General features: G+C 42.4%; 1 protein-coding gene across 1 annotated transcript; it reads left to right on the top strand.

Annotated features, from left to right (window-relative positions):
- Window positions 1–280: 280 nt before the first annotated feature.
- LOC146577630 (ribonuclease inhibitor-like) lies at window positions 281–24520 on the top strand. Its single transcript, XM_085267689.1, has 4 exons — window positions 281–336; window positions 19616–19813; window positions 22182–22355; window positions 23031–24520. Exons 1-4 carry the CDS (start codon window positions 281–283, stop codon window positions 23041–23043), a joined length of 441 nt encoding a protein of 146 aa, XP_085123815.1. The 3' UTR covers window positions 23044–24520.
- Window positions 24521–25150: the final 630 nt, after the last annotated feature.

The following is a 25150-nucleotide window of genomic DNA, read 5'->3' as shown; positions in this document are numbered from 1 at the left end:
CTTCTTCTGCCTGAGAACATGTTGGAGTGATTTACTAATCCAGGGCTGCTTACTGGGGAAAATACTTCCTGTTTCCAAAGTAATCCCCATTTTTCCCAGAAAGAAATGTAAGTAGAAATCGATGATCTAAGTGAGAACATGAGCCTTTAACAATAGCAGCAAAATATTTCTCCAATCTCAATACTCCCTCTCTCGACCTCTGGAACACCAGAGGTCACAATACATTGTGTTGGGTCACTCCTCGGCCCACTCAGCTGCTTCCATGTCCATCCATGGCATCATGGACATCGGGGTCACCACTCCCGCTCTGACCCTCTCTAGCCGTCCTCTGGCTCAGCAAATCAGACAACCTCATGTCATCTAAGTGGTCCAGTAATAAACACCAGCTCCCCCTCGAGAACACTCCATGCGTAAGATTAGGTTTTTTCTGCGTCCCTCTCTTGTGGTCCATCATGCCTCGGGCCTCCAGGATCCTCACCCCCCTGTGGTCGCCGAGATCTTGTGTAAAGCAAACCAAACACCTTTTCCTGCACCTCCCTAACTTATCATCTTTGGGACTCTTTAATCAAAAGCCTGATCCTAATTATCTTCTTGACTTATTGACTTGTATTTATATATATTCTTCAACGTTACTCATCATTTTAAAACTCTTAAAACGCTGCTTTCACGTCCCTGCATGCGTTTCCTGTCGCTTGCCTTATCTAATCATCAACATCCTGTACACAGAAGTCTCGCTGCTGCAAGGCCTCCACTCTGACCTAGAATCTCCTTTCACAAGAAAATCATTATAAGCGCCTATTCTACTAAAAGATCCAAAAAACAACCACTTTAATCAATTAAGTTTAAACATATAAGCAATTACTCCTGCATACATTTTATCACAGCTAAACGCTGCCTTGAAACAACTCCTGTGTGTTAACACTAACTTCATTTTAAAACTCACATTTCCTATGTTATAACCTGTTTTTGGTACAGCCTTTTTATTTCATCTTGCTCCTTTGATGTAACAATACCTTCTCATTCTAGTTTATCAGACTTAACCAAAATATATGCTTTCCTTCCTTTGGTCCTTCTCTAAAGCAAGAAACTCCTATTCAGTTCCTCTTTTCTGTCACTTGTTACAGGGCCAGCTCAAGTTCAGTTAAACGCTAAATTAATTTGAGGCCTTTTGCCTGGAATCAATACTGTCATGTGTGTTTATGGACTCTGTGTCTGTAAGCGTGTGCAATCCTTCAATAACTCATATCATCCTCACAGTAGATTGGCTAATCATAGCGCTAGCCAAAGGCTCGTGACCCACAAGAGACGAATTGAGCCACAACTCCCTTAAAGGCACAAAATGCAATATGTATAAAAAGTCATTTCTACGTATAAGCTCTCCCCTTTATCCTAAAAATAAATCTATGTAATATCTGTATGTGTGTCTTCTATTCATTAATGTAATTGTCAGTTATTTTCTCTCTTTATTTTACCTTCTTTTTGTTTACCTCTTTGTTTGTGACGTGGACATCCCTAAACCATCCTGAGTTCCGGCTTCAATTTCAACCCAATTGTACCCTCTATTCTCGCAGTCGAACTCGTCTGGGCTTCACCTTCCCACTGGCCCCTGTGCCCTTCTCTTAGTGTCCTTTGTTGTCTTGTGATCCCCAGCAAACACAGTCTGTTTCTTCTCTGTTTCTTCTCCGTTGCTCTTTTCAGTATTTTCCTTTTAGATTAAATCCCAGCCTGGCAAAATATCCCATTCAGTGTCTTTAAACAGTTATGTCACACTGTTCTTACCAGCCTGCAGTTCACCGTGCATTTTCCATCACGTGCTTTTCTTCCATGCTGCTGCTGGTATCGTCAGTGTAGTTTCAGTTGCACTGTCTTTTGCCTGCTGTTAATTCTTGAAGTCCACGATGTTCTGTCGGTCTTCATCAGGAGATTAACTGTCCTATGAGCTTCTTCTCAGGATCGGGACAAGTGGGAGGTCAAGCTGTAAAATTTTAAGCCAAAATCTGGCCTGTTTTCCTCCCAATTCTGTTAATCAATGGTTTTGTACTCAAGATTCTAGGTTGAAAGAAGTCCACCTGTATTGACACACTAAAGCATACAATTAATATCCTTTTCATTTCTTTTCTTAAAACCTCCATTTGCTTCATCTGCCTGGAGTTTAACTCGTATGTTTCTCTCTCTGTGTGCTCACTTGTCACAGTCAGTTCCTTTTATGGGCATGCAAAGTTCCTGTCACACACACCATTTCCTGTCAACCTTGCAGCTGCTCAGAACCATATTTTCTGTTTCTATCTCTCCTGTTTTGTTTTTTTTACAGGCTAATAAAACTCTTGTTTTACTAAGTCTTGATCTAAAACAATTCACCCTTATTTCACGCACACACTTCTAAATATACTAAATTCTTTGCGTTTGTCAGATCGTCTCACACACACACCGCCTTTTCTCTCACACTTCCACTTCTGCACTCACTCTACTATCAACTTTCATAGTGTTATTATTATTTATTATTTTGTACAAATCACACCCAATCACTCAAAGCCTGCTACTCACAGCATTCACACACTTAAACTGTGACAAGAGTTGAGGAATATACTCACAACACGCTTTCCTAAGAGTATTTCAGACATGCCTTTCATAATCAGAAAGAGCAAGTCAAAGAAAACAATTGAAACCTCTATTAATTCTCACAGCACACACATAGAATAGAAAAAATAAAACACACCAGCATTTATTGCTGATGAGAGGTTACTCCTAAAAGTAATATGTTAGTCTTAAATATATACAGTGCACTCACTATATTTATATATCAAAACTCAGTCAATTACTATACATCCACTACGGCAACTCAAAACTTTATTTATAGCCCTCTAATGAACATAAATGGCGTCTTAAACACACACTCAACAATGTTTGCAGCAGTATTTGTAAAACCAACTGTGGTTTAAACAGTTCACTGCTGACTAATTTGCATTTTCACACTCACACACACACAGTCTAAAAATAGCTCCAGCACTGCCTCAGACTCCTTTCACACAGAGATCTCTTATTTTATATTACAAAGATGTCTTATATTTACAACCACTGTCACATCTGTCAGCTTTAGCGCCTAAACAATTTCGAGAAATTTAAGTTAACGGTCCAACCGATAAAGTCCAACTTTTTTGTGATCAATTAACCAGTATCTGTCCAACAGTTTCTGGCCTCATCTCTAAAATCCCTAACTCAATTTAAAAGCGTCAACCAACCCAAACTTTGCCTGAAGCTCTATTTTTGGCATTTCACAGCCAAGGCTTACCCCGAAGTTTTAAGTTAAAGTTACACGCCCGAAGTCCAACTTCTGCTGGCCAAAAAAGCACAGACTACCGTTCCAAACGGTAAGGAGACTCTAACTCCTAGTTATTCTGGAGTGCCCCAAGCTCCACAGTGACCAACTGACTATCCCTCTTCGAGGACAATGCCTAAGCGTCCTTGGCATTGGCAAGCGTTACCTCTGAGCACTGTGCTTCCTATCAGTCCAACTGACGTTCTTGAATAATTTATAATACTTTGGAACAACAGTAAAACAGCCAAAAAAGTGTAAGACTGAAGCAGGTCCAACCTTATAACCAATACGGGCTCCACCCCAAACAATAACCAAATTCCCTAATATACTAAAATCACTCAGCAGTCCAACTGCTTTCCACGGTCCAACCGTATTAAATCCTTTAGCGGTCCAACCGTATTCAATCATTTTTAGCAGTCCAACTGCATTAAATCCTCAGTACTGTCATGAGATTCTCATCAAAATCAAAGCAGACATTCCCCAGTAATTTCAGTGAGTAGACTTTAATTTGTAATGTCCAATTTGGCACACTTTGGAAATAATTCAACAGGTAGTGCCTTACCTTTGGATAAGCGGCTTAGAACAACAATGAGAAAAAGAGAGCTGATTATTAGCTCATCAAAACACAAAACAAAATCACAATGAATTATCGGTTAATTTCATTTAAAATAATTCATTAAGTATTTATGTACAATTCAAATTAGTTAATTACATATTTTGTTGGTTTGTTTTCTATTTTAATTATTTTACTGACACATTTAATGAATTATTTAATGATGTATTTATTTAATTCACGTTGCTACTCCTGGCCCTGCATCGCTGTTCATAAATACATTTTATTTGTCAGCTTCACCCATCAAAGTCAGGGGGCGGGGTTAATGCTGATCAAGTCAACACCATTGCTTTGGTCTGGTGGGCGTTCTTTTAGTGGGCTTTTCTCAATACTAAGTAGGCCTACACACCAGGGTTTGGACATGTGTGGACCCAAACTATACTTTTACCCTTTTTTGTGTGTCACCAAATACACTTTAATATTTTCTAGACAAGAATGTAGTGGCGTAATCTTTAACCTCTTTTGGCTCCAAACAGAAGTGACAGACTTGAGCAGGGTTCATTTAAAGGCTGACAGAAGTGGAGTGGTGACGGGGAGATGTTTGACAGGACAGTGTTTCAGCCTCCACAGGTTCATGTTGTGCTCCATCAGTCAGTGAAGATGAAGTCAGTGCTGATGAGGCTGTAGAGTGTGTGAGGGATGTGAATGAGGATGATGAAGATCTGATGATAGCAGATAAAAACAGGCTGCAGAGACTTTGAGCCATACAGGGCACACAGTGTGTGTACAGAACAGCTGAAATCATTATGGAGGCCTCACTGGAATATGGAAGCATCACAGTACAGCTTCAGTGAAGCATTAAAGTCTCTGATATGAGATGAGAAATGAAGCAGCCAGAGCTTTTTCATGAGTGGAAATCCACTGTGACTGTGAGCTGCTGCTACAGCCTCCAGATTAGCCAGCAGCTCATCCTGCTCAACATTTTCTCACCAACTTTAATGGAAGTGTGATGTTTTCAGCTGGAGTGATGGTCAGGGTGGCCTCCCTCTCCTCTTCTTCTCCTCTTCCTCTTTCATTTGTAAAGCCACTTCTGCTGATTTCATTCATTTGGAAGTCCTGTAGCTGAGTTTGGGAGAGACTAACAGCCTCGGCAGCAGAGGGGAGAAAGGCTGTAACACCACCACTTTACTCTGTTCTACCTGTCACATCATTTTATCAGGAAACAAATATGCTCATGTTTTTCCTATGTTTGTCTTGAAGATGTAAGAAGATCACATGGTGCTTTTTATTATTGTGTTGGTTTGTTTCCTGTCTCTTGGATGGAGCCCAGCTGTGCGTGGCCCCTGGGCCTGTGGTCAGAGTGTGTGCTGGATAATCCGGCCCAGGATGAGGCCAAACTGACATGGGATGAAATGTCTGTCACATAATTGAGCTTAGTGTAGTTTCATTTCTGCACAATTTAAAAACAACCAAAACTTTGTTCTGTCTTTTCTATGTTATACTGTAGACTTTCTTTGATACTGTGTCCAAAAGGAGCAGCTTTTACTTTGAAAGGGAGGCATCTCTGTTTCCTCTTCAGGTTGGATGATGGAAGCAAATTAGTAGCTGTGTCCCAAAACGTCGGCTGCATCCTCCAGAGGCTGCATTTGAAGGCCGATTACGTCACAGCCAGGCGATGAAGGCTGTCCGTATTTGTCGACTCCTTCAAATGTGCCCGACAAATGCGTCCTTCATTTCCCCGAATTTGAAGGATTCGTCGGGTGTGTCCTTCGTGGCCCACCATATCCCAGAATTCATAGCGCGGCCCAGCCAAATTTCAGCTGCCAACAATGGCGGCAGCTACTAAGTTTTCAAATTACTCTTATTAATCTTTCTGGGTCACAAAATAAACTTTTAACATATTTTCAGGCGAGAAAGTAGCTGTGTAAACTTCAAATATCTGCTTGGTTTATCAAGACATCGCATATTTGCAAAAGTGTGCCGACGTTTTCGGAGACGTCTGTTACCCACCCGCTCGCTAGCAAGCCGGGGGGTTCAATGGTCACTCCAGCCGCCGAGAGCAGCGGACGCCCGGCTTCATCGTTTTCAGACCCCGCTCTTTCGCTACTCAGGTGAAACACGATATATAAGTCACTCGGATAACTTAAAAATGTAATTGTTTGCCTTTTTTCTGTGTTTTATTTGTTCCGGAGTAAATCGGTTTGGCTGAGATCAAAGTTCCTCCGGGATTTTCACACAGCTGAATAAACGTTAAACAGGAAACTGATTAAACAGAAGTGTGAGACGGTCGAGAATTTACGCCAGTGTCCTGTTATATTTTAGATAGCAAGGAGCAGACGGCCGAGTTTATTAAACCGACACAGCGGTGACGCAAATCTGAAGGCTAGACCGTCCCATTTCACAGCCTCGCACTTCCAGCCTTTTCGGTCTTTGAAGGACCCGGCCCACGTAGACCGCGAATACCGGGTCCTCCGAAGGATGCAGCCGACGTTTTGGGGCACAGCTAGTGTGTGATGTTCTTTCAGTGTTGCACTTTGTAGACGCTCCCTGAGCACTGGTCTCACAGCCAGCTGCACATAGAGACCAGTGTTGTTAGTCCAGGTCAGAAGATGACTTGTTGGAATGAAAATGAGCTTGTAGTTTGTCTGCTTTAATAATGTGACTGGAAAAAGGTGTTGGACTTCAAATATGTCCATTTCTTTCACACTTCACCTTTAAAAGTGAAGCCTTGTGGTTCCTGGAAGGAAAAACACGACTTTTTCAAGTCTTAGTCCTGTTTTTATGATAAATGTACGACTTTAATGTGAAATATTCAGAGTTTTTTCTCTTGTTGTGTTTGTTTGAAGCTGCTTCCTGTTGGCTTCAGCTGTTTGGAGTTTCCATTTTCTAAACTTCTACATTCTGAACCTTCTTCAGCTCTGAACAGATGATGAAACACTGAATGATTTCAAGCTCACACTTTGTCTAATAAACTTACATCTTTCATTCTTTATACAGATTGTGGGGCTGTGATTTGCCAGAGATCAGCTGTGATTATCTGGCAGCAGCACTGAAGTCCAACCCCTCCCATCTGAGACAGCTGGACCTGAGCTCCAACAACAAGCTGCAGGATTCAGGAGTGAAGCATCTGTGTGGTTTCCTGGAGAGTCCAGGATGTGGACTTGAAACTCTGAGGTCAGTCAGCATGTTTTAGTTGTGCTGAGATGAATATGATGTGAAAGTTGTGCTGACACTAAACTGCAGACATCAGGCTGATATTATACTGATCCACACTGAGGATCTTCATGGTAAAGTCTGTTTTCTTCTTCTCTGGTTTAGTCCATTGACTGCAGCAGAACAATGTTCACATTTCAAACAGTGAGACTCAACGTATGGCCCGCGGCCCACACGCGGCCTGCCCACCTTTCCTGATTCAGAGAGAGGGGACCCTGATTAACTGTGTAGTGTTCTTCCTCACAGTTCTAAGTATCAGACACAACAATGAATAATCCACAGCTGACTGTCTTTAGCAGGTCAAAGGTCACGGCACACAGCAGGCAGTGGGAAATATTATAACTCTGATCATTTATCAGCACATATCCATATGTATAAAAACAAAGCTGACACTGTGAGACTTGATCAGAGGTGTGATCATCACAGCAGAGGCCTTTGTGTCAAAGTCACTGAGGATCAAACAGAAACACATGAAGCAGATTTTCCTGTTCTGGCTTTTTATAGCAGATAACCTTCAAAATATTCTGCAGTCCATCAAAAACTGAAGCAAACCATGAATCAACATGTGAACATGAGCTGATGCTGCTGAAGTGAAGCAAAGTTACAGAGGTTTGATTACAGACACAGCTGAGAGTTTGTAATCTGTCATCATTTTAAAAGGTTTACATTTCTTCAGTATATCCACATTTGCAGCTGCTACCTCAACCTCCACTTGTCCAACACAACTGCTGTCCACTGCCTCCATGACATTGTGATTTTGCTGTTGGTCTTCTGTCAGATCTTCATCAATCACTTCTGCACGGGGCACACCTTCAGACTCTGCAGCTGCATAACGAAAGCCTGTAAGATAAAATTAGACATAAGGTAAATGTACACCAATATTCCAATGACAGGTGTGTGATTCATCTGGAAGTTATGTGCGGATTAGTGTACAGTGATAGCAATTTAGTATGTTTTTAGAGGGGGGGGGGGGTTGTTTACCTCCGATGGGTGCTCTTTTTCGCTTCCGTTGCGTACGCCTTGAGTGCCGGTCCGAGTCTGATACAGGTATGTCGTCATGCCCCATGTGCAGTGTTGGTTCCCAGTCTGGATTTGTTACATCCATTTCATATGCTGGTTTGCCTGCAATAATGCCAAATCATAAGCTACTCAGTCGCCATGATGTGGTTCTGCAGCATCACACATTAGCATGTTTTATCTCATTATCTATGACCTCAGCACGTTGAAAATCACACTAAAAGCCTTTCAAGAGTGATATGAATTAATTTAGAACTCACCGGAAAGAAAATGCCGTGAGCAAACCAACAAAAAGCTGGGGATTGCAGAGAACTCGATATCCGCTCGTCTCACCGCTGCAATCCAAGCCTGACGTCTTTGTTTAGTAATATCGGATACATGGGATCCCTCACGTTGCCTCCAGGACGGAAAACGATGAAAAGAGAGCCCGTTATCCAGCTTCTTGCCTTCACGATCGTGTGATCTAACGTTGCAACCGACAACACAACACGTACGATCCATAGCTGAAATGGTATCCTTTGGCTGGCCTACTGTCATGGCGGAAGGGGGCATGGCCCATCTCCCGTGACATCACGCTCCAAAGCCCTATAGGTGGGAAAATGTACCATGTCGACCAATCAAAAATGATATGGAAACATGACATTTGGTTGTTTAGCAAAAGGGGGAAGTTTTAGGAGTGACCGGCAAGAGAGAGCGAGTGAGCGAAAGAGAGAGAGAGTTTTGATACGTGAGAGATTTGTGACGTTTACCGTGTTTGGTCTCAAGTTAGTTTGTTGTCTTGTGTATTTAGTGTGTAGCTGTTGTTTTGTTTTGTGTGTCAGTTCTACTAGTGATCGTCACAGTTGCTGCCTTAAAGCCAACAAAGGCAGATTGCAGTGTAAACGCTGAGTGACACACCTGCTGTCAGACCTGCAGGTTTATCCCTGTGCTGTTCTCGTATGTGTTAGAGTGACACAAACTATTGTTTGACACCTGATTGTTCTGTAAATAGTTTGAAATGATTATATGAAAAACGTCTGAGCCTTGGCTGCATTTTTTGGTAAATAGTACCATATAACTTTGTTGTTTGCAAAACGTGTGCGTATTTTTAAAAATGTACAATCTCTATTTGCATTTCAAGTTATGAAGATGATTCGTTAAACATGTGTGTGGTTTTTACAGTCAAAATATCACTTTCTACTTGTATTTTAAATTTTGTCTGAATTTAGATAAATTGTGCTGATACAGTTGGTCAAAATGAGAAAATAACAGATTGGCAAGATAAACTGTTTTTAAAGGTAAAATATAGAGGCCACATCAAAAGTAGTCAAGAAGGGTTAAAGGCTAAAAGCAAAGTTGTCACCAAGTACTGTTTATATTTGTGTGTATTGCTGCAGCTTTTTTGAGTATTAATTTGGTGCCTTTGTGTGAAATAATGGTATTGTGAGTGATCCATATAGTCACAAAGAATAGCCACTTGTTTCTGTGCTACCAAAGTTCCCCGGCTTTCATTCAAAATGTGTTTATCGTCAGCACCTGCACATTAAACTACTTAAACATTATAAATGTCTTCAAGCTCACACTGAGGCCTGTGGGGTACTATCAGCCACTGAGACAGTACACACATTTATATGTGTTTGTATATGAATATTTCATACTTTAAGACTGCCTGTTTATTTAAGGGAGATGAACAAAATACATTGGAATTGTACAAAATAATATCATGGATGATAAATTAAATAGATTTTAAGTAGATGCTTGTGCATTCTTAAAGTCTTATATGTTGAACTGAACTATGTGATCTGTTCAAAGCCTTAATCTTAATTTGAAGTGAAATGTGCATTTTGAGTTTATACACTATGTATATAAGGCGACCGTTTCCTTTTGCAGTATTTTTGTGTGGTGTACTTTTCTATGTCTTAACAAAAGGGGAACAAAGGTGTTTAAGTTCACCTAGGATGATGTGTTTTAATTTTCACATGGTCTTGCTTGAATTTGACCCTGACAAAGGCGTATGAACTCTGTCAGCTGTTTGGAGTTTCCATTTTCTAAACTTCTACATTCTGAACCTTCTTCAGCTCTGAACAGATGATGAAACACTGAATGATTTCAAGCTCACACTTTGTCTAATAAACTTACATCTTTCATTCTTTATACAGATTGAGGGACTGTGGTTTGTCAGAGATCAGCTGTGATTATCTGGCAGCAGCACTGAAGTCCAACCCCTCCCATCTGAGACAGCTGGAGCTGAGTGACAACAACAAGCTGCAGGATTCAGGAGTGAAGCATCTGTGTGGTTTCCTGGAGAGTCCAGGATGTGGACTTGAAACTCTGGGGTCAGTCAGCATGTTTTAGTTGTGCTGAGATGAATATGATGTGAAAGTTGTGCTGACACTAAACTGCAGACATCAGGCTGATATTATACTGATCCACACTGAGGATCTTCATGGTAAAGTCTGTTTTCTTCTTCTCTGGTTTAGTCCATTGACTGCAGCAGAACAATGTTCACATTTCAAACAGTGAGACTCAACGTATGGCCCGCGGCCCACACGCGGCCTGCCCACCTTTCCTGATTCAGAGAGAGGGGACCCTGATTAACTGTGTAGTGTTCTTCCTCACAGTTCTAAGTATCAGACACAACAATGAATAATCCACAGCTGACTGTCTTTAGCAGGTCAAAGGTCACGGCACACAGCAGACAGTGGGAAATATTATAATTCTGATCATTTATCAGCACATATCCATATGTATAAAAACAAAGCTGACACTGTGAGACTTGATCAGAGGTGTGATCATCACAGCAGAGGCCTTTGTGTCAAAGTCACTGAGGATCAAACAGAAACACATGAAGCAGATTTTCCTGTTCTGGCTTTTTATAGCAGATAACCTTCAAAATATTCTGCAGTCCATCAAAAACTGAAGCAAAGCATGAATCAACATGTGAACATGAGCTGATGCTGCTGAAGTGAAGCAAAGTTACAGAGGTTTGATTACAGACACAGCTGAGAGTTTGTAATCTGTCATCATTTTAAAAGGTTTACATTTCTTCAGTATATCCACATTTGCAGCTGGTACCTCAACTTCCACTTGTCCAACACAACTGCTGTCCACTGCCTCCATGACATTGTGATTTTGCTGTTGGTCTTCTGTCAGATCTTCATCAATCACTTCTGCACGGGGCACACCTTCAGACTCTGCAGCTGCATAACGAAAGCCTGTAAGATAAAATTAGACATAAGGTAAATGTACACCAATATTCCAATGACAGGTGTGTGATTCATCTGGAAGTTATGTGCGGATTAGTGTACAGTGATAGCAATTTAGTATGTTTTTAGAGGGGGGGGGGGGGTTGTTTACCTCCGATGGGTGCTCTTTTTCGCTTCCGTTGCGTACGCCTTGAGTGCCGGTCCGAGTCTGATACAGGTATGTCGTCATGCCCCATGTGCAGTGTTGGTGCCCAGTCTGGATTTGTTACATCCATTTCATATGCTGGTTTGCCTGCAATAATGCCAAATCATAAGCTACTCAGTCGACATGATATGGTTCTGCAGCATCACACATTAGCATGTTTTATCCCATTATCTATGACCTCAGCACATTGAAAATCACACTAAAAGCCTTTCAAGAGTGATATGAATTAATTTAGAACTCACCGGAAAGAAAATGCCGTGAGCAAACCAACAAAAAGCTGGGGATTGCAGAGAACTCGATATCCGCTCGTCTCACCGCTGCAATCCAAGCCTGACGTCTTTGTTTAGTAATATCAGATACATGGGATCCCTCACGTTGCCTCCAGGACGGAAAACGATGAAAAGAGAGCCCGTTATCCAGCTTCTTGCCTTCACGATCGTGTGATCTAACGTTGCAACCGACAACACAACACGTACAATCCATAGCTGAAATGGTATCCTTTGGCTGGCCTACTGTCATGGCGGAAGGGGGCATGGCCCATCTCCCGTGACATCACGCTCCAAAGCCCTATAGGTGGGAAAATGTACCATGTCGACCAATCAAAAATGATATGGAAACATGACATTTGGTTGTTTAGCAAAAGGGGGAAGTTTTAGGAGTGACCGGCAAGAGAGAGCGAGTGAGCGAAAGAGAGAGAGAGTTTTGATACGTGAGAGATTTGTGACGTTTACCGTGTTTGGTCTCAAGTTAGTTTGTTGTCTTGTGTATTTAGTGTGTAGCTGTTGTTTTGTTTTGTGTGTCAGTTCTACTAGTGATCGTCACAGTTGCTGCCTTAAAGCCAACAAAGGCAGATTGCAGTGTAAACGCTGAGTGACACACCTGCTGTCAGACCTGCAGGTTTATCCCTGTGCTGTTCTCATATGTGTTAGAGTGACACAAACTATTGTTTGACACCTGATTGTTCTGTAAATAGTTTGAAATGATTATATGAAAAACGTCTGAGCCTTGGCTGCATTTTTTGGTAAATAGTACCATATAACTTTGTTGTTTGCAAAACGTGTGCGTATTTTTAAAAGTGTACAATCTCTATTTGCATTTCAAGTTTTGAAGATGATTCTTTAAACATGTGTGTGGTTTTTACAGTCAAAATATCACTTTCTACTTGTATTTTAAATTTTGTCTGAATTTAGATAAATTGTGCTGATACAGTTGGTCAAAATGAGAAAATAACAGATTGGCAAGATAAACTGTTTTTAAAGGTAAAATATAGAGGCCACATCAAAAGTAGTCAAGAAGGGTTAAAGGCTAAAAGCAAAGTTGTCACCAAGTACTGTTTATATTTGTGTGTATTGCTGCAGCTTTTTTGAGTATTAATTTGGTGCCTTTGTGTGAAATAATGGTATTGTGAGTGATCCATATAGTCACAAAGAATAGCCACTTGTTTCTGTGCTACCAAAGTTCCCCGGCTTTCATTCAAAATGTGTTTATCGTCAGCACCTGCACATTAAACTACTTAAACATTATAAATGTCTTCAAGCTCACACTGAGGCCTGTGGGGTACTATCAGCCACTGAGACAGTACACACATTTATATGTGTTTGTATATGAATATTTCATACTTTAAGACTGCCTGTTTATTTAAGGGAGATGAACAAAATACATTGGAATTGTACAAAATAATATCATGGATGATAAATTAAATAGATTTTAAGTAGATGCTTGTGCATTCTTAAAGTCTTATATGTTGAACTGAACTATGTGATCTGTTCAAAGCCTTAATCTTAATTTGAAGTGAAATGTGCATTTTGAGTTTATACACTATGTATATAAGGCGACCGTTTCCTTTTGCAGTATTTTTGTGTGGTGTACTTTTCTATGTCTTAACAAAAGGGGAACAAAGGTGTTTAAGTTCACCTAGGATGATGTGTTTTAATTTTCACATGGTCTTGCTTGAATTTGACCCTGACAAAGGCGTATGAACTCTGTCAGCTGTTTGGAGTTTCCATTTTCTAAACTTCTACATTCTGAACCTTCTTCAGCTCTGAACAGATGATGAAACACTGAATGATTTCAAGCTCACACTTTGTCTAATAAACTTACATCTTTCATTCTTTATACAGATTGAGGGACTGTGGTTTGTCAGAGATCAGCTGTGATTATCTGGCAGCAGCACTGAAGTCCAACCCCTCCCATCTGAGACAGCTGGACCTGAGCCTGAACAACAAGCTGCAGGATTCAGGAGTGAAGCATCTGTGTGGTTTCCTGGAGAGTCCAGGATGTGGACTTGAAACTCTGAGGTCAGTCAGCATGTTTTAGTTGTGCTGAGATGAATATGATGTGAAAGTTGTGCTGACACTAAACTGCAGACATCAGGCTGATATTATACTGATCCACACTGAGGATCTTCATGGTAAAGTCTGTTTTCTTCTTCTCTGGTTTAGTCCATTGACTGCAGCAGAACAATGTTCACATTTCAAACAGTGAGACTCAACGTATGGCCCGCGGCCCACACGCGGCCTGCCCACCTTCCCTGATTCAGAGAGAGGGGACCCTGATTAACTGTGTAGTGTTCTTCCTCACAGTTCTAAGTATCAGACACAACAATGAATAATCCACAGCTGACTGTCTTTAGCAGGTCAAAGGTCACGGCACACAGCAGACAGTGGGAAATATTATAATTCTGATCATTTATCAGCACATATCCATATGTATAAAAACAAAGCTGACACTGTGAGACTTGATCAGAGGTGTGATCATCACAGCAGAGGCCTTTGTGTCAAAGTCACTGAGGATCAAACAGAAACACATGAAGCAGATTTTCCTGTTCTGGCTTTTTATAGCAGATAACCTTCAAAATATTCTGCAGTCCATCAAAAACTGAAGCAAAGCATGAATCAACATGTGAACATGAGCTGATGCTGCTGAAGTGAAGCAAAGTTACAGAGGTTTGATTACAGACACAGCTGAGAGTTTGTAATCTGTCATCATTTTAAAAGGTTTACATTTCTTCAGTATATCCACATTTGCAGCTGGTACCTCAACCTCCACTTGTCCAACACAACTGCTGTCCACTGCCTCCATGACATTGTGATTTTGCTGTTGGTCTTCTGTCAGATCTTCATCAATCACTTCTGCACGGGGCACACCTTCAGACTCTGCAGCTGCATAACGAAAGCCTGTAAGATAAAATTAGACATAAGGTAAATGTACACCAATATTCCAATGACAGGTGTGTGATTCATCTGGAAGTTATGTGCGGATTAGTGTACAGTGATAGCAATTTAGTATGTTTTTAGGGGGGGGGGGGGTTGTTTACCTCCGATGGGTGCTCTTTTTTGCTTCCGTTGCGTACGCCTTGAGTGCCGGTCCGAGTCTGATACAGGTATGTCGTCATGCCCCATGTGCAGTGTTGGTGCCCAGTCTGGATTTGTTACATCCATTTCATATGCTGGTTTGCCTGCAATAATGCCAAATCATAAGCTACTCAGTCGACATGATGTGGTTCTGCAGCATCACACATTAGCATGTTTTATCTCATTATCTATGACCCCAGCACGTTGAAAATAACACTAAAAGCCTTTCAAGAGTGATATGAATTAATTTAGAACTCACCGGAAAGAAAATGCCGTGAGCAAACCAACAAAAAGCTGGGGATTGCAGAGAACTCGATATCCGCTCGTCTCACCGCTGCAATCCAAGCCTGACGTCTTTGTTTAGTAATATCGGATACATGGGATCCCTCACGTTGCCTCCAGGACGGAAAACGATGAAAAGAGAGCCCGTTATCCAGCTTCTTGCCTTCACGATCGTGTGATCTAACGTTGCAACCGACAACACAACACGTACGATCCATAGCTGAAATGGTATCCTTTTTTTTTTTTTTTCTTTTTTTTTGGCCTGTCCCGTTTGGCTCTTTTGCCATCAGAATTGTTGTCTAAAGGCAAAGAAAGATGCCCAACGGATTTACTTTACCAAACTGACCATCCCAGCCTTGCCGTAATGGTCCATTTGATTCACCTTTTATTGTTTATTTTATTTTCACTTACTGAATACGGGACAGACTTGACTGGGGGAAAGAAGGGGAGAAAGAAAGAGGGAAAGAGAAACAGCTGAGAAGAGGGACGGGGGAGAAGGGCAAAAGACAAAAACCAACAGAACGGGCAGAGAAAAAAAATGCATATATCGATCACCTGGATCACCTGCTGAGAAAGAAAAAAGAAAACAAGCAGAAGAGAACAAGAGTAATAGAATAAACAACATCACAATGATATATGGGAATATGACAGTAAATACTAAATGTTAAACATTATTGTGCAGCACATAAGATCAACAGAACACAGTGTGCTTTGAGGTAGGAGCCAAAAAGGGTGTAGTTTGTGGGTGTGATCACCCGTGTGTACACCTGTGAGTATGGACGCGCTTGTTTTTTGTTTTTTTAAAAGGTTCCTTCATGTAATAATCTGCTAGAGGGTGTGGGGGGGCCACAGCCCCGTCCTCCAGGGCGTGAAGCAGGTGTGGAGGAGATCAAAACTCCAGACATCCAGAGGCCCCCAGAACACAAGAGACCAAGGAAGACCAACAGAGGGGCAGCTGCGCCACTGTCCCGGAAAGAGCTGAGGAGAGTCCCAGATGAGGGCTCACTCACCAGCCGCGGAGCAGAAGCCAGGGGGGGGTTGCAGTGACGCGCCCGTGAGCTCCGCCGGCAGCCAGCTGCGCCTGAGTGACCGAGCCCCAGGCCGATAGGCCGGGGGCACCCCACCTCCGAAGTGGCCCGAGCGAGCCCCAGGCTCCAGGCCCCGATAAGCGGCCGCCAAGGAGTGAGCCGGTGTGTACCTGGACGCCCATCCCCGGACACAAAGAACCACCAACGCACCGATGTCTGAGGGGGTCCGCCACTGGCAGGGGAAGTGGTGGTAGGGGGAGATAGGCCTCCAAACCTTGGAGGGCCTGAGATGTCCCCAGAGAGGTGGCGTCTGATACCCAACCTGACATATAGACACAGACATACAGGCACACACAGATACAAACATCCATTCCCCCCCCTCATGCTCTCATATGCACTTACTCCACACTCAACCAACGTGGAGACAGACATAAAGAGACGTTGTACACACGATCACACTCCCCAAGCGTACTCTACAAACCGGGTCTAGGTGCCCCCGCCCCTGGAGGGGGGAACTGCACCCAGACCCAGGTGGTGTTTCCCTTTTCCCTGCGGTGGGGGGAGGCAGACCGCCCCGACTCCGCAGCAGCAGGAAGGCTCCACACTCCAGACCGCAGTCGGATGGCCAACTCCTCCTCCTAGTCCTAGCCCCCCTGCTCCAGCAAGTCGCAGAGAACGGGGGTGAGAGAAGACTCCGAACCTCCCTCCACCCACTCATTGTAATGTTGATGCACGTGTGTTCTAAGGTGCATTTAAAACCCAGGAGGGCATGGAGCTACCTGCCAGAGAGCAGCAGGTAAGCGCATGGTCCCTCCTGCTAGCCCTCAATGTCTACGTGTATTTAAAATTGAGAGGTGGGCAACAATGCCAGGGGTGAGGTGTACACCCTGATGGTACTTTGGACTCCATGTATCGTGCCCACCCCCAAGATCCTATATGTATGTGTAATGAGAGTGTGAGTAATGTGAATGTCTAAGTTGTGGGATAAAATTGAGGCAGAGGCAGCCAGAAGGGGACAGAGGGGGGGGTAGCCTCCTCTGCACCCTGGTGACATACCCCTACTCCAAGGCCCTGTATGTGTGGGTGGTTGTGGTGGAGCGGGAAGAGGGAGGCAGCTGGAGATGGGGAGGGAAGGAAGGGAGGGGCAAGTGACCCCTCCCTGGGGCCAGCTCCCCCGCTGACCCCAGTAGGCACCCCCATACTCCGCGACCCGCCAGGGAAAGGGGGCCCAGGCCCATCCAGACCGGGCCCAGTGCAGCAGCGCCGCCCGGCCCCACAGAGCTGAAATGGTATCCTTTGGCTGGCCTACTGTCATGGCGGAAGGGGGCGTGGCCCATATCCCGTGACATCACGCTCCAAAGCCCTATAGGTGGGAAAATGTACCATGTCGACCAATCAAAAATGATATGGAAACATGACATTTGGTTGTTTAGCAAAAGGGGGAAGTTTTAGGAGTGACCGGCAAGAGAGAGCGAGTGAGCGAAAGAGAGAGAGAGTTTTGATACGTGAGAGATTTGTGACGTTTACCGTGTTTGGTCTCAAGTTAGTTTGTTGTCTTGTGTATTTAGTGTGTAGCTGTTGTTTTGTTTTGTGTGTCAGTTCTACTAGTGATCGTCACAGTTGCTGCCTTAAAGCCAACAAAGGCAGATTGCAGTGTAAACGCTGAGTGACACACCTGCTGTCAGACCTGCAGGTTTATCCCTGTGCTGTTCTCATATGTGTTAGAGTGACACAAACTATTGTTTGACACCTGATTGTTCTGTAAATAGTTTGAAATGATTATATGAAAAACGTCTGAGCCTTGGCTGCATTTTTTGGTAAATAGTACCATATAACTTTGTTGTTTGCAAAACGTGTGCGTATTTTTAAAAATGTACAATCTCTATTTGCATTTCAAGTTATGAAGATGATTCGTTAAACATGTGTGTGGTTTTTACAGTCAAAATATCACTTTCTACTTGTATTTTAAATTTTGTCTGAATTTAGATAAATTGTGCTGATACAGTTGGTCAAAATGAGAAAATAACAGATTGGCAAGATAAACTGTTTTTAAAGGTAAAATATAGAGGCCACATCAAAAGTAGTCAAGAAGGGTTAAAGGCTAAAAGCAAAGTTGTCACTGTTGGGTCTGTGTTTCCACAAGCCCCGCTAATTCTAGAGACTTATTCATCATGAAGAAAACAAGACAGTCGATCGATCAATTATTTGCGAAAGGGAGGCCTCGTCTGTGTCCACCACGAAAATGACCACAGATCTGACCTCCTCCTGCTACCTTTTATTGGGAGACAGTTCACACAAAACACGTCAGAACAAAGCCACGCCCCCTTGGTTCTAAGACAAAGCATTTTATGTATATGTGTGAACTTCTGTAAGAGTGTGTGTGTGTGTGTGTGTGTGTGTGTGTGTGTGTGTGTGTGTGTGTGTGTGTGTGTGTGTGTGTGTGTGTCAGACCTCCTGCTGACCAAAGGGTCGTAAACCCAGGAAGTTTACATCAAAAGAAACAGATCTTTCAGATAGGATGTATCTACAATAAAACCTCCCCCATCACAGAGTGGTTGGAGAGGTGGCCAGGATCAAAGGAATGGCTTTGATCCTACTGCTTGAACTAAGACTGTACAAATTTAAGAAACACAATGGCAACATTCAACAATTAGACTTAACAGTCACCAAGTACTGTTTATATTTGTGTGTATTGCTGCAGCTTTTTTGAGTATTAATTTGGTGCCTTTGTGTGAAATAATGGTATTGTGAGTGATCCATATAGTCACAAAGAATAGCCACTTGTTTCTGTGCTACCAAAGTTCCCCGGCTTTCATTCAAAATGTGTTTATCGTCAGCACCTGCACATTAAACTACTTAAACATTATAAATGTCTTCAAGCTCACACTGAGGCCTGTGGGGTACTATCAGCCACTGAGACAGTACACACATTTATATGTGTTTGTATATGAATATTTCATACTTTAAGACTGCCTGTTTATTTTAGGGAGATGAACAAAATACATTGGAATTGTACAAAATAATATCATGGATGATAAATTAAATAGATTTTAAGTAGATGCTTGTGCATTCTTAAAGTCTTATATGTTGAACTGAACTATGTGATCTGTTCAAAGCCTTAATCTTAATTTGAAGTGAAATGTGCATTTTGAGTTTATACACTATGTATATAAGGCGACCGTTTCCTTTTGCAGTATTTTTGTGTGGTGTACTTTTCTATGTCTCAACAAAAGGGGAACAAAGGTGTTTAAGTTCACCTAGGATGATGTGTTTTAATTTTCACATGGTCTTGCTTGAATTTGACCCTGACAAAGGCGTATGAACTCTGTCAGCTGTTTGGAGTTTCCATTTTCTAAACTTCTACATTCTGAACCTTCTTCAGCTCTGAACAGATGATGAAACACTGAATGATTTCAAGCTCACGCTTTGTCTAATAAACTTACATCTTTCATTCTTTATACAGATTGAGGGACTGTGGTTTGTCAGAGATCAGCTGTGATTATCTGGCAGCAGCACTGAAGTCCAACCCCTCCCATCTGAGACAGCTGGACCTGAGTAATGAGTACTCCTGGTCTTCGACCAAGAACAACCTGCAGGATTCAGGAGTGAAGCATCTGTGTGGTTTCCTGGAGAGTCCAGGATGTGGACTTGAAACTCTGAGGTCAGTCAGCATGTTTTAGTTGTGCTGAGATGAATATGATGTGAAAGTTGTGCTGACACTAAACTGCAGACATCAGGCTGATATTATACTGATCCACACTGAGGATCTTCATGGTAAAGTCTGTTTTCTTCTTCTCTGGTTTAGTCCATTGACTGCAGCAGAACAATGTTCACATTTCAAACCTTCAAAGAAGAAGAAAAATCCTCCACTGGATAATTCACTGTGAAACTCTCCAACTCTTCATTCCACCTTAAAGTCTGTCTGACACTGAAATCCAAAGCAAAATGTGCGTTTGCTTTACAGACAGCAGTCCAACACAAACATACACACATCATCCAAAACACAGTCCAACATCCAAATCTCCTCCACTGCCAGCATGAATGATGGGAAAGAGAAGGAGGGACACTCTGACATTCAGGGTTAGAATGAGTTTCATGAAGCAGACTGTGAAGATCAAAGCTGCATTAGAAAGCTTACATGAATGAATGAGTGGACAGAAGTGGACAGAGATCATCTGAAGCACTTCAAAGGCTTTAAATCAGCACATTTCTCTTTATTCTTTATCAACTCTGTTAGTTTCTCTCAGTTTTCTGTGGAATGAAGCTAACAGCAGGCTAATAAGATGCTGACCAATAGGTTTCTATTAAAGGTTGTAATTTGTATATGAAAAAGTGCTTTGGCTCAGCAGGGATCAGCTTACAGGTAGAATACAGCTGCTGGATGGGATTAGCATGTCATAGCTATCTACCAAACTGCTAACTGGGGGATTTCAGGCCATCTATGGATCATTTTTGCTAACTGTTTATTCAGCTTAGGCTCACAGGGCTGCAGCCTGTGCCCTAGCTGTCATAGGGCAAGAGGCGTGGTCCACCTGCACAGGTGAGCAGTCCATCACAGGGCCAACAGAGAGAGACAGAGAAGCACTCTCTCACATCCACACCTACAGCCAATTTAGAAGCACCAATGAACCTAAGCAGCATTTCATTGGACTGTGGGAGAACATCCAACCTCCACAGAAAGGCCAACAAGCTTCAACCTACAACCTTCTTGCTTTAAGGCACTAGTGCGAACCACTTTTCCCCATTTCAGCCCAAATCCTGCATCTTCCTGTTTCTGACTCCAGGCCAGCTCCACTAACACTTTCTCATCAGACACTGCCACCTAGTGGAGGAAGTCTTAGTTCCATTTGAAGCTTCAGATTACAGTTAGTTCCTTTACAAAGAGGTGGAGGTGGTGGGGCCACAGCACCATCATCACTGAGTGCCATAGGACACTTAACCTTTGTTTCCATGTGCTGGGAACTTCCTGTTGTTCCAAGGAGGACTGGAAAATGTGTGAAAATCTCCCAGTCAGTTCCTCACAGCACACTTCAATCATTTCCCTCCCACAGCATCAGGACCAGGGCTTTTTCTCTCTTTGGTCCCACTAAGAGATTTCCACACAAACACCTCATCAGTGGGACTCTCAGAGCTACCAGCCCTTTGCTACAATCACAAAGCTCTTCATTGAAATCAATGATATCAAAGCTGGAATCAAATGAGTCCAAGTCTTCTGCTGATTCAGCATCACATTCATCTTTGCTCCTTGTTCTGCATCCCCACCATGGACTTCATTCCTTTCCAAGCCAGCCTTGAGTGTCCTTTATTCAGCTCATCCTCTGCTTTACTTTTACACCTGATTTTAGCTGCTTTATCTCTCTTTCAACAAGTTTCTGTGCCTCAATCTTTTTCTTCTCTCCCTCATAACAAGACAGCTTCTTCTGCCTGAGAACATGTTGGAGTGATTTACTAATCCAGGGCTGCTTATTGGGGAAAATACTTCCTGTTTCCAAAGTAATCCCCATTTTTCCCAGAAAGAAATGTAAGTAGAAATCGATGATCTAAGTGAGAACATGAGCCTTTAAAAAGTCCCAGTGGGTGCAGTCAAAGCAGTCCCTCAGTCCCAGTATAGAGTCTTTGGTCCAGACTGGAACAACTGTGTGCCCAGTTTGAGCTCTCTTCAGTGCTGTGACCTGACAGACCCAGAGGGGCCATCACATCACATTTAGAAGCTCCCCTAATGGAGCCACAACACGTGTCCAACACTTAGTCTGTCTTGTTGGACCAACTGGAAGAAATGATTCAAGGACATTTGAAGAACAGAGTTTCAAATCTCCAAAATCCAACTGGCTGCATCAGGACATATAGTCTGAAACTCTGCACAGTTTCCTGTTTGAAGCTGCTTCCTGTTGGCTTCAGCTGTTTGGAGTTTCCATTTTCTAAACTTCTACATTCTGAACCTTCTTCAGCTCTGAACAGATGATGAAACACTGAATGATTTCAAGCTCACACTTTGTCTAATAAACTTACATCTTTCATTCTTTATACAGATTGAGTGACTGTGGTTTGTCAGAGATCAGCTGTGATTATCTGGCAGCAGCACTGAAGTCCAACCCCTCCCATCTGAGAGAGCTGGAGCTGTGGAGAAACAACCTGAAGGATCCAGATGTAAAGCAGCTGTCTGATCTTCAGCAGAGTCCAGACTACAGACTGGAGACTCTGGAGTAAGTAGAGTGATGGAGTGAGTGGGTGGTGCTGTCAGCAGTATTGTACTAAACACAGTCAGTATGAAACAAAGATCCAGTGTTTCCTGTAAAGCTGCAGCTTCTCAGTGAAGCTGTGAGAGGAGAATGGTGACAGGCTTCAGGATTGGACACAAACACTTCCTGTTTCTGACCTTTATGGTCACCATGGTAACAGCTGACACGCTCTGATCAAACACTGTCAACAGCCAATCAGCTCTCTGAACAAAGCAGCACGCAGACCAAGGACTGCATTCATGTCCAAGTTTAAAGCAGTGAAGAACACAGTCTGTAGGTGAGGAAGAATTTAGTGAGAGCAGATGTTTGGATGGAATTCCTCCAGTTAACAGCTGGAACCGTCCATCTGGATTGTTGGGCTTGTTGTTGGGGTTCCAACAGAGCTCAGAGTGGACACACCAAGGTTCTTCTAATGAATGAAAGTCCAAACTCAAACTAGGAGGGAAAAACATTTTCATCAACTTCAATAAAAATCCAAAGATTAGAAAAAGTGAAGCAACAATGAGTCCTAGTACAGTCCCAGCACTGAAGTCCCTGCTGCTCTTTATACTGGATGTGCTGCATCACTGACTGACAGCTGATGAAGAGTCTCTGGAAACACTCGTTTATCTCCTCTGCTCTTCCTTCTTCTCTCTGCAGGTGGAGGCCATGATGGTAAACAGGACGGTGTGTGTGCTGAGAGAGGAGGAGCTGTGTCCTGATGATCCAGAGAGGTTGAAGCAGCAGCAGCTTGTGTGTAGAGACGCTCTGACTGGGCCATGTTACTGGGAGGTGGAGAGGAGAGCTTCATCCAGCAGTGACTGACAGAGGAATGAGAAGAAGTGCAGATGACTGTCAGTGCTGCAGAGTGAACTGCTCTGAGAACAGCTCCACTGTCAGACACAATGTAGAGTCCAGCATCATCCCTGTGTGTCCCTCTGGATCTGACAGAGGATCATCAGTGTATCTGGACTGCTCTGCTGCTGCTCTGTCCTTCTACAGTCTCTGCACAGTCTCTGTCTGACTCTGGCTTCAGACCCTCCTGGATCAAACTCACCTGGAAAGACTTTCAAACATCACTCAATAGATTTGAATACAGAATATATTTGATATATACTGTAGATGTACTGTAGAGTTGCAGTTTGTCACTTGTAAATACAGTCTGTGAGCAGCTGTGAGCTGAAAGATCTTTCTAGAAACACGAAATGTTTTCACTCTTCTGTTGCTTTTTCATATATTTCCACAACATTAATATTGATCCCACCTGTCTCACCTGTTTCATGCTTTTATACATAATAACAGGACACGTGTGATCTGAGCGCTGCTGTGGTTGCTGTGCTGCACGTCTTCATTTAGATAACAGAGACATCTAGTGGTTCAGAGGGAGAACTGCAGGAGGTGGAGCTGTGTTTTAGCATGGAAAACTTTCTATCTTTTAGGCGCAGATACAAATATGACAAGTATCAGTGTGAGATACAAAAGGTCACATCAGTCAGCAGAGGGAACAGTGATCACACAGCAATGTAAGAATAGAAACATAACAGTGAATCTGGACATGTATACAGATGGAAGCAAACAAACAGGATGTAACACTACATTAAAGCCACAAATGGGAAGAAAACAAAGCCAAAGGAAAATATATTTGATCTCAGGAATCCAAATCAGATGCTTTAGAGCAGGGGTCGGCAACCCTGGGCACGCGTGTCACAGCTGGCAAGCGAAGGGTTAACTGATGGCACGACCATAGCTGGACTGGCCATCGGGCATACTGATGATGATTTTTCGTTTTTCTGGGCCAATGATGTTTTTTTATGATTTTTTTTTTTTTGTAACGGTATAAACGATGGAAGGTGGTGGATTGGCCGGATGCTGGTCGATGTGTAGAAATAAGTCAGTTGTTTGGTGGTGGCTATGGCGGAGCTTCCACAGAGGCAGCAGGTGGATGAGGGAAAGGGGAGGCAGGAGGAGCAGAGACCCGAGGCGGCCGCCGGTCCGAGTGTTGGCCCCCTTGAACTTTCCCACATTTTGTCACATTACAGCACAAACATGAATCAGTTTTATTGGAATTCCACGTGAAAGACCAACACAAAGTGGAACGGAAATCATACATGATTCCAAACATTTTTTACAAATAAATAACTGCAAAGTGGGGTGTGCGTAATTATTCTGTCATGGAAAAACACACTGCCATCAACTGTTTTGTTTTTGTCAAAATCACTGTAATATAATCACTGTACCTTTATATACATGTGACTTATATTAATGCTGCTGCCCTCTTGTGGCTAAAGTGTAATTATGTTCTTGTTATTAGGGAAAATATTTGAGAGTAACATGACAAATGAGTCAGCACTTTGGCTTCAGCTTAAGAAATCCTCATTTTTATGTCATCAGTTATATTTGCATGTATTCATTATCATAAGTTAACCTTTAATATTGATGTCTTACATTGATTTTACTTAAACTAGCAATAATTTTATGGTTGCATTAAATAAATGCATCACTAATGAATGAACTATTTCAGTAATTAATTTAAAAAATCTACATAATCAATTAAAGATATATATTAATAATGAATTATCCATTAATTTCATTTAAAAATTTTCAATATTTGTTTATATACAATTCAAATTAGTTAATTACATATTTAATCAATTATTGGTTTGTTTTCTATTTTGATTATTTTACTGACACATTTAATGAATTATTTAATGATGTATTTATTTAATTCACGTTGCTACTCCTGGCCCTGCATCGCTGTTCATAAATACATTTTTTTTGTC

The sequence above is a fragment of the Mchenga conophoros genome, linkage group LG3 (genome assembly GCF_057382185.1).
Source record: "Mchenga conophoros isolate Kocher_MC1m ecotype Shallow Benthic linkage group LG3, M_conophoros_male_GT1.1, whole genome shotgun sequence".
Taxonomy (NCBI): domain Eukaryota; kingdom Metazoa; phylum Chordata; class Actinopteri; order Cichliformes; family Cichlidae; genus Mchenga; species Mchenga conophoros.
The sequence above is the reverse complement of the archived record's forward strand: the minus strand, read 5'-3'. Positions and strand labels throughout refer to the sequence as shown.

What these genes read in the sequence shown, in the direction of transcription:
- LOC146577630 (XM_085267689.1), top strand. Translation starts at nt 281, where the DNA reads ATGGACATCGGGGTCACCACTCCCGCTCTGACCCTCTCTAGCCGTCCT. An exon ending in TCTAGCCGTCCTCTGGCTCA is followed by an intron (nt 337 to 19,615) that starts GCAAATCAGACA and finishes TTCTTTATACAG; the next exon opens with ATTGAGGGACTGTGGTTTGT. An exon ending in TGTGGACTTGAAACTCTGAG is followed by an intron (nt 19,814 to 22,181) that starts GTCAGTCAGCAT and finishes TTCTTTATACAG; the next exon opens with ATTGAGTGACTGTGGTTTGT.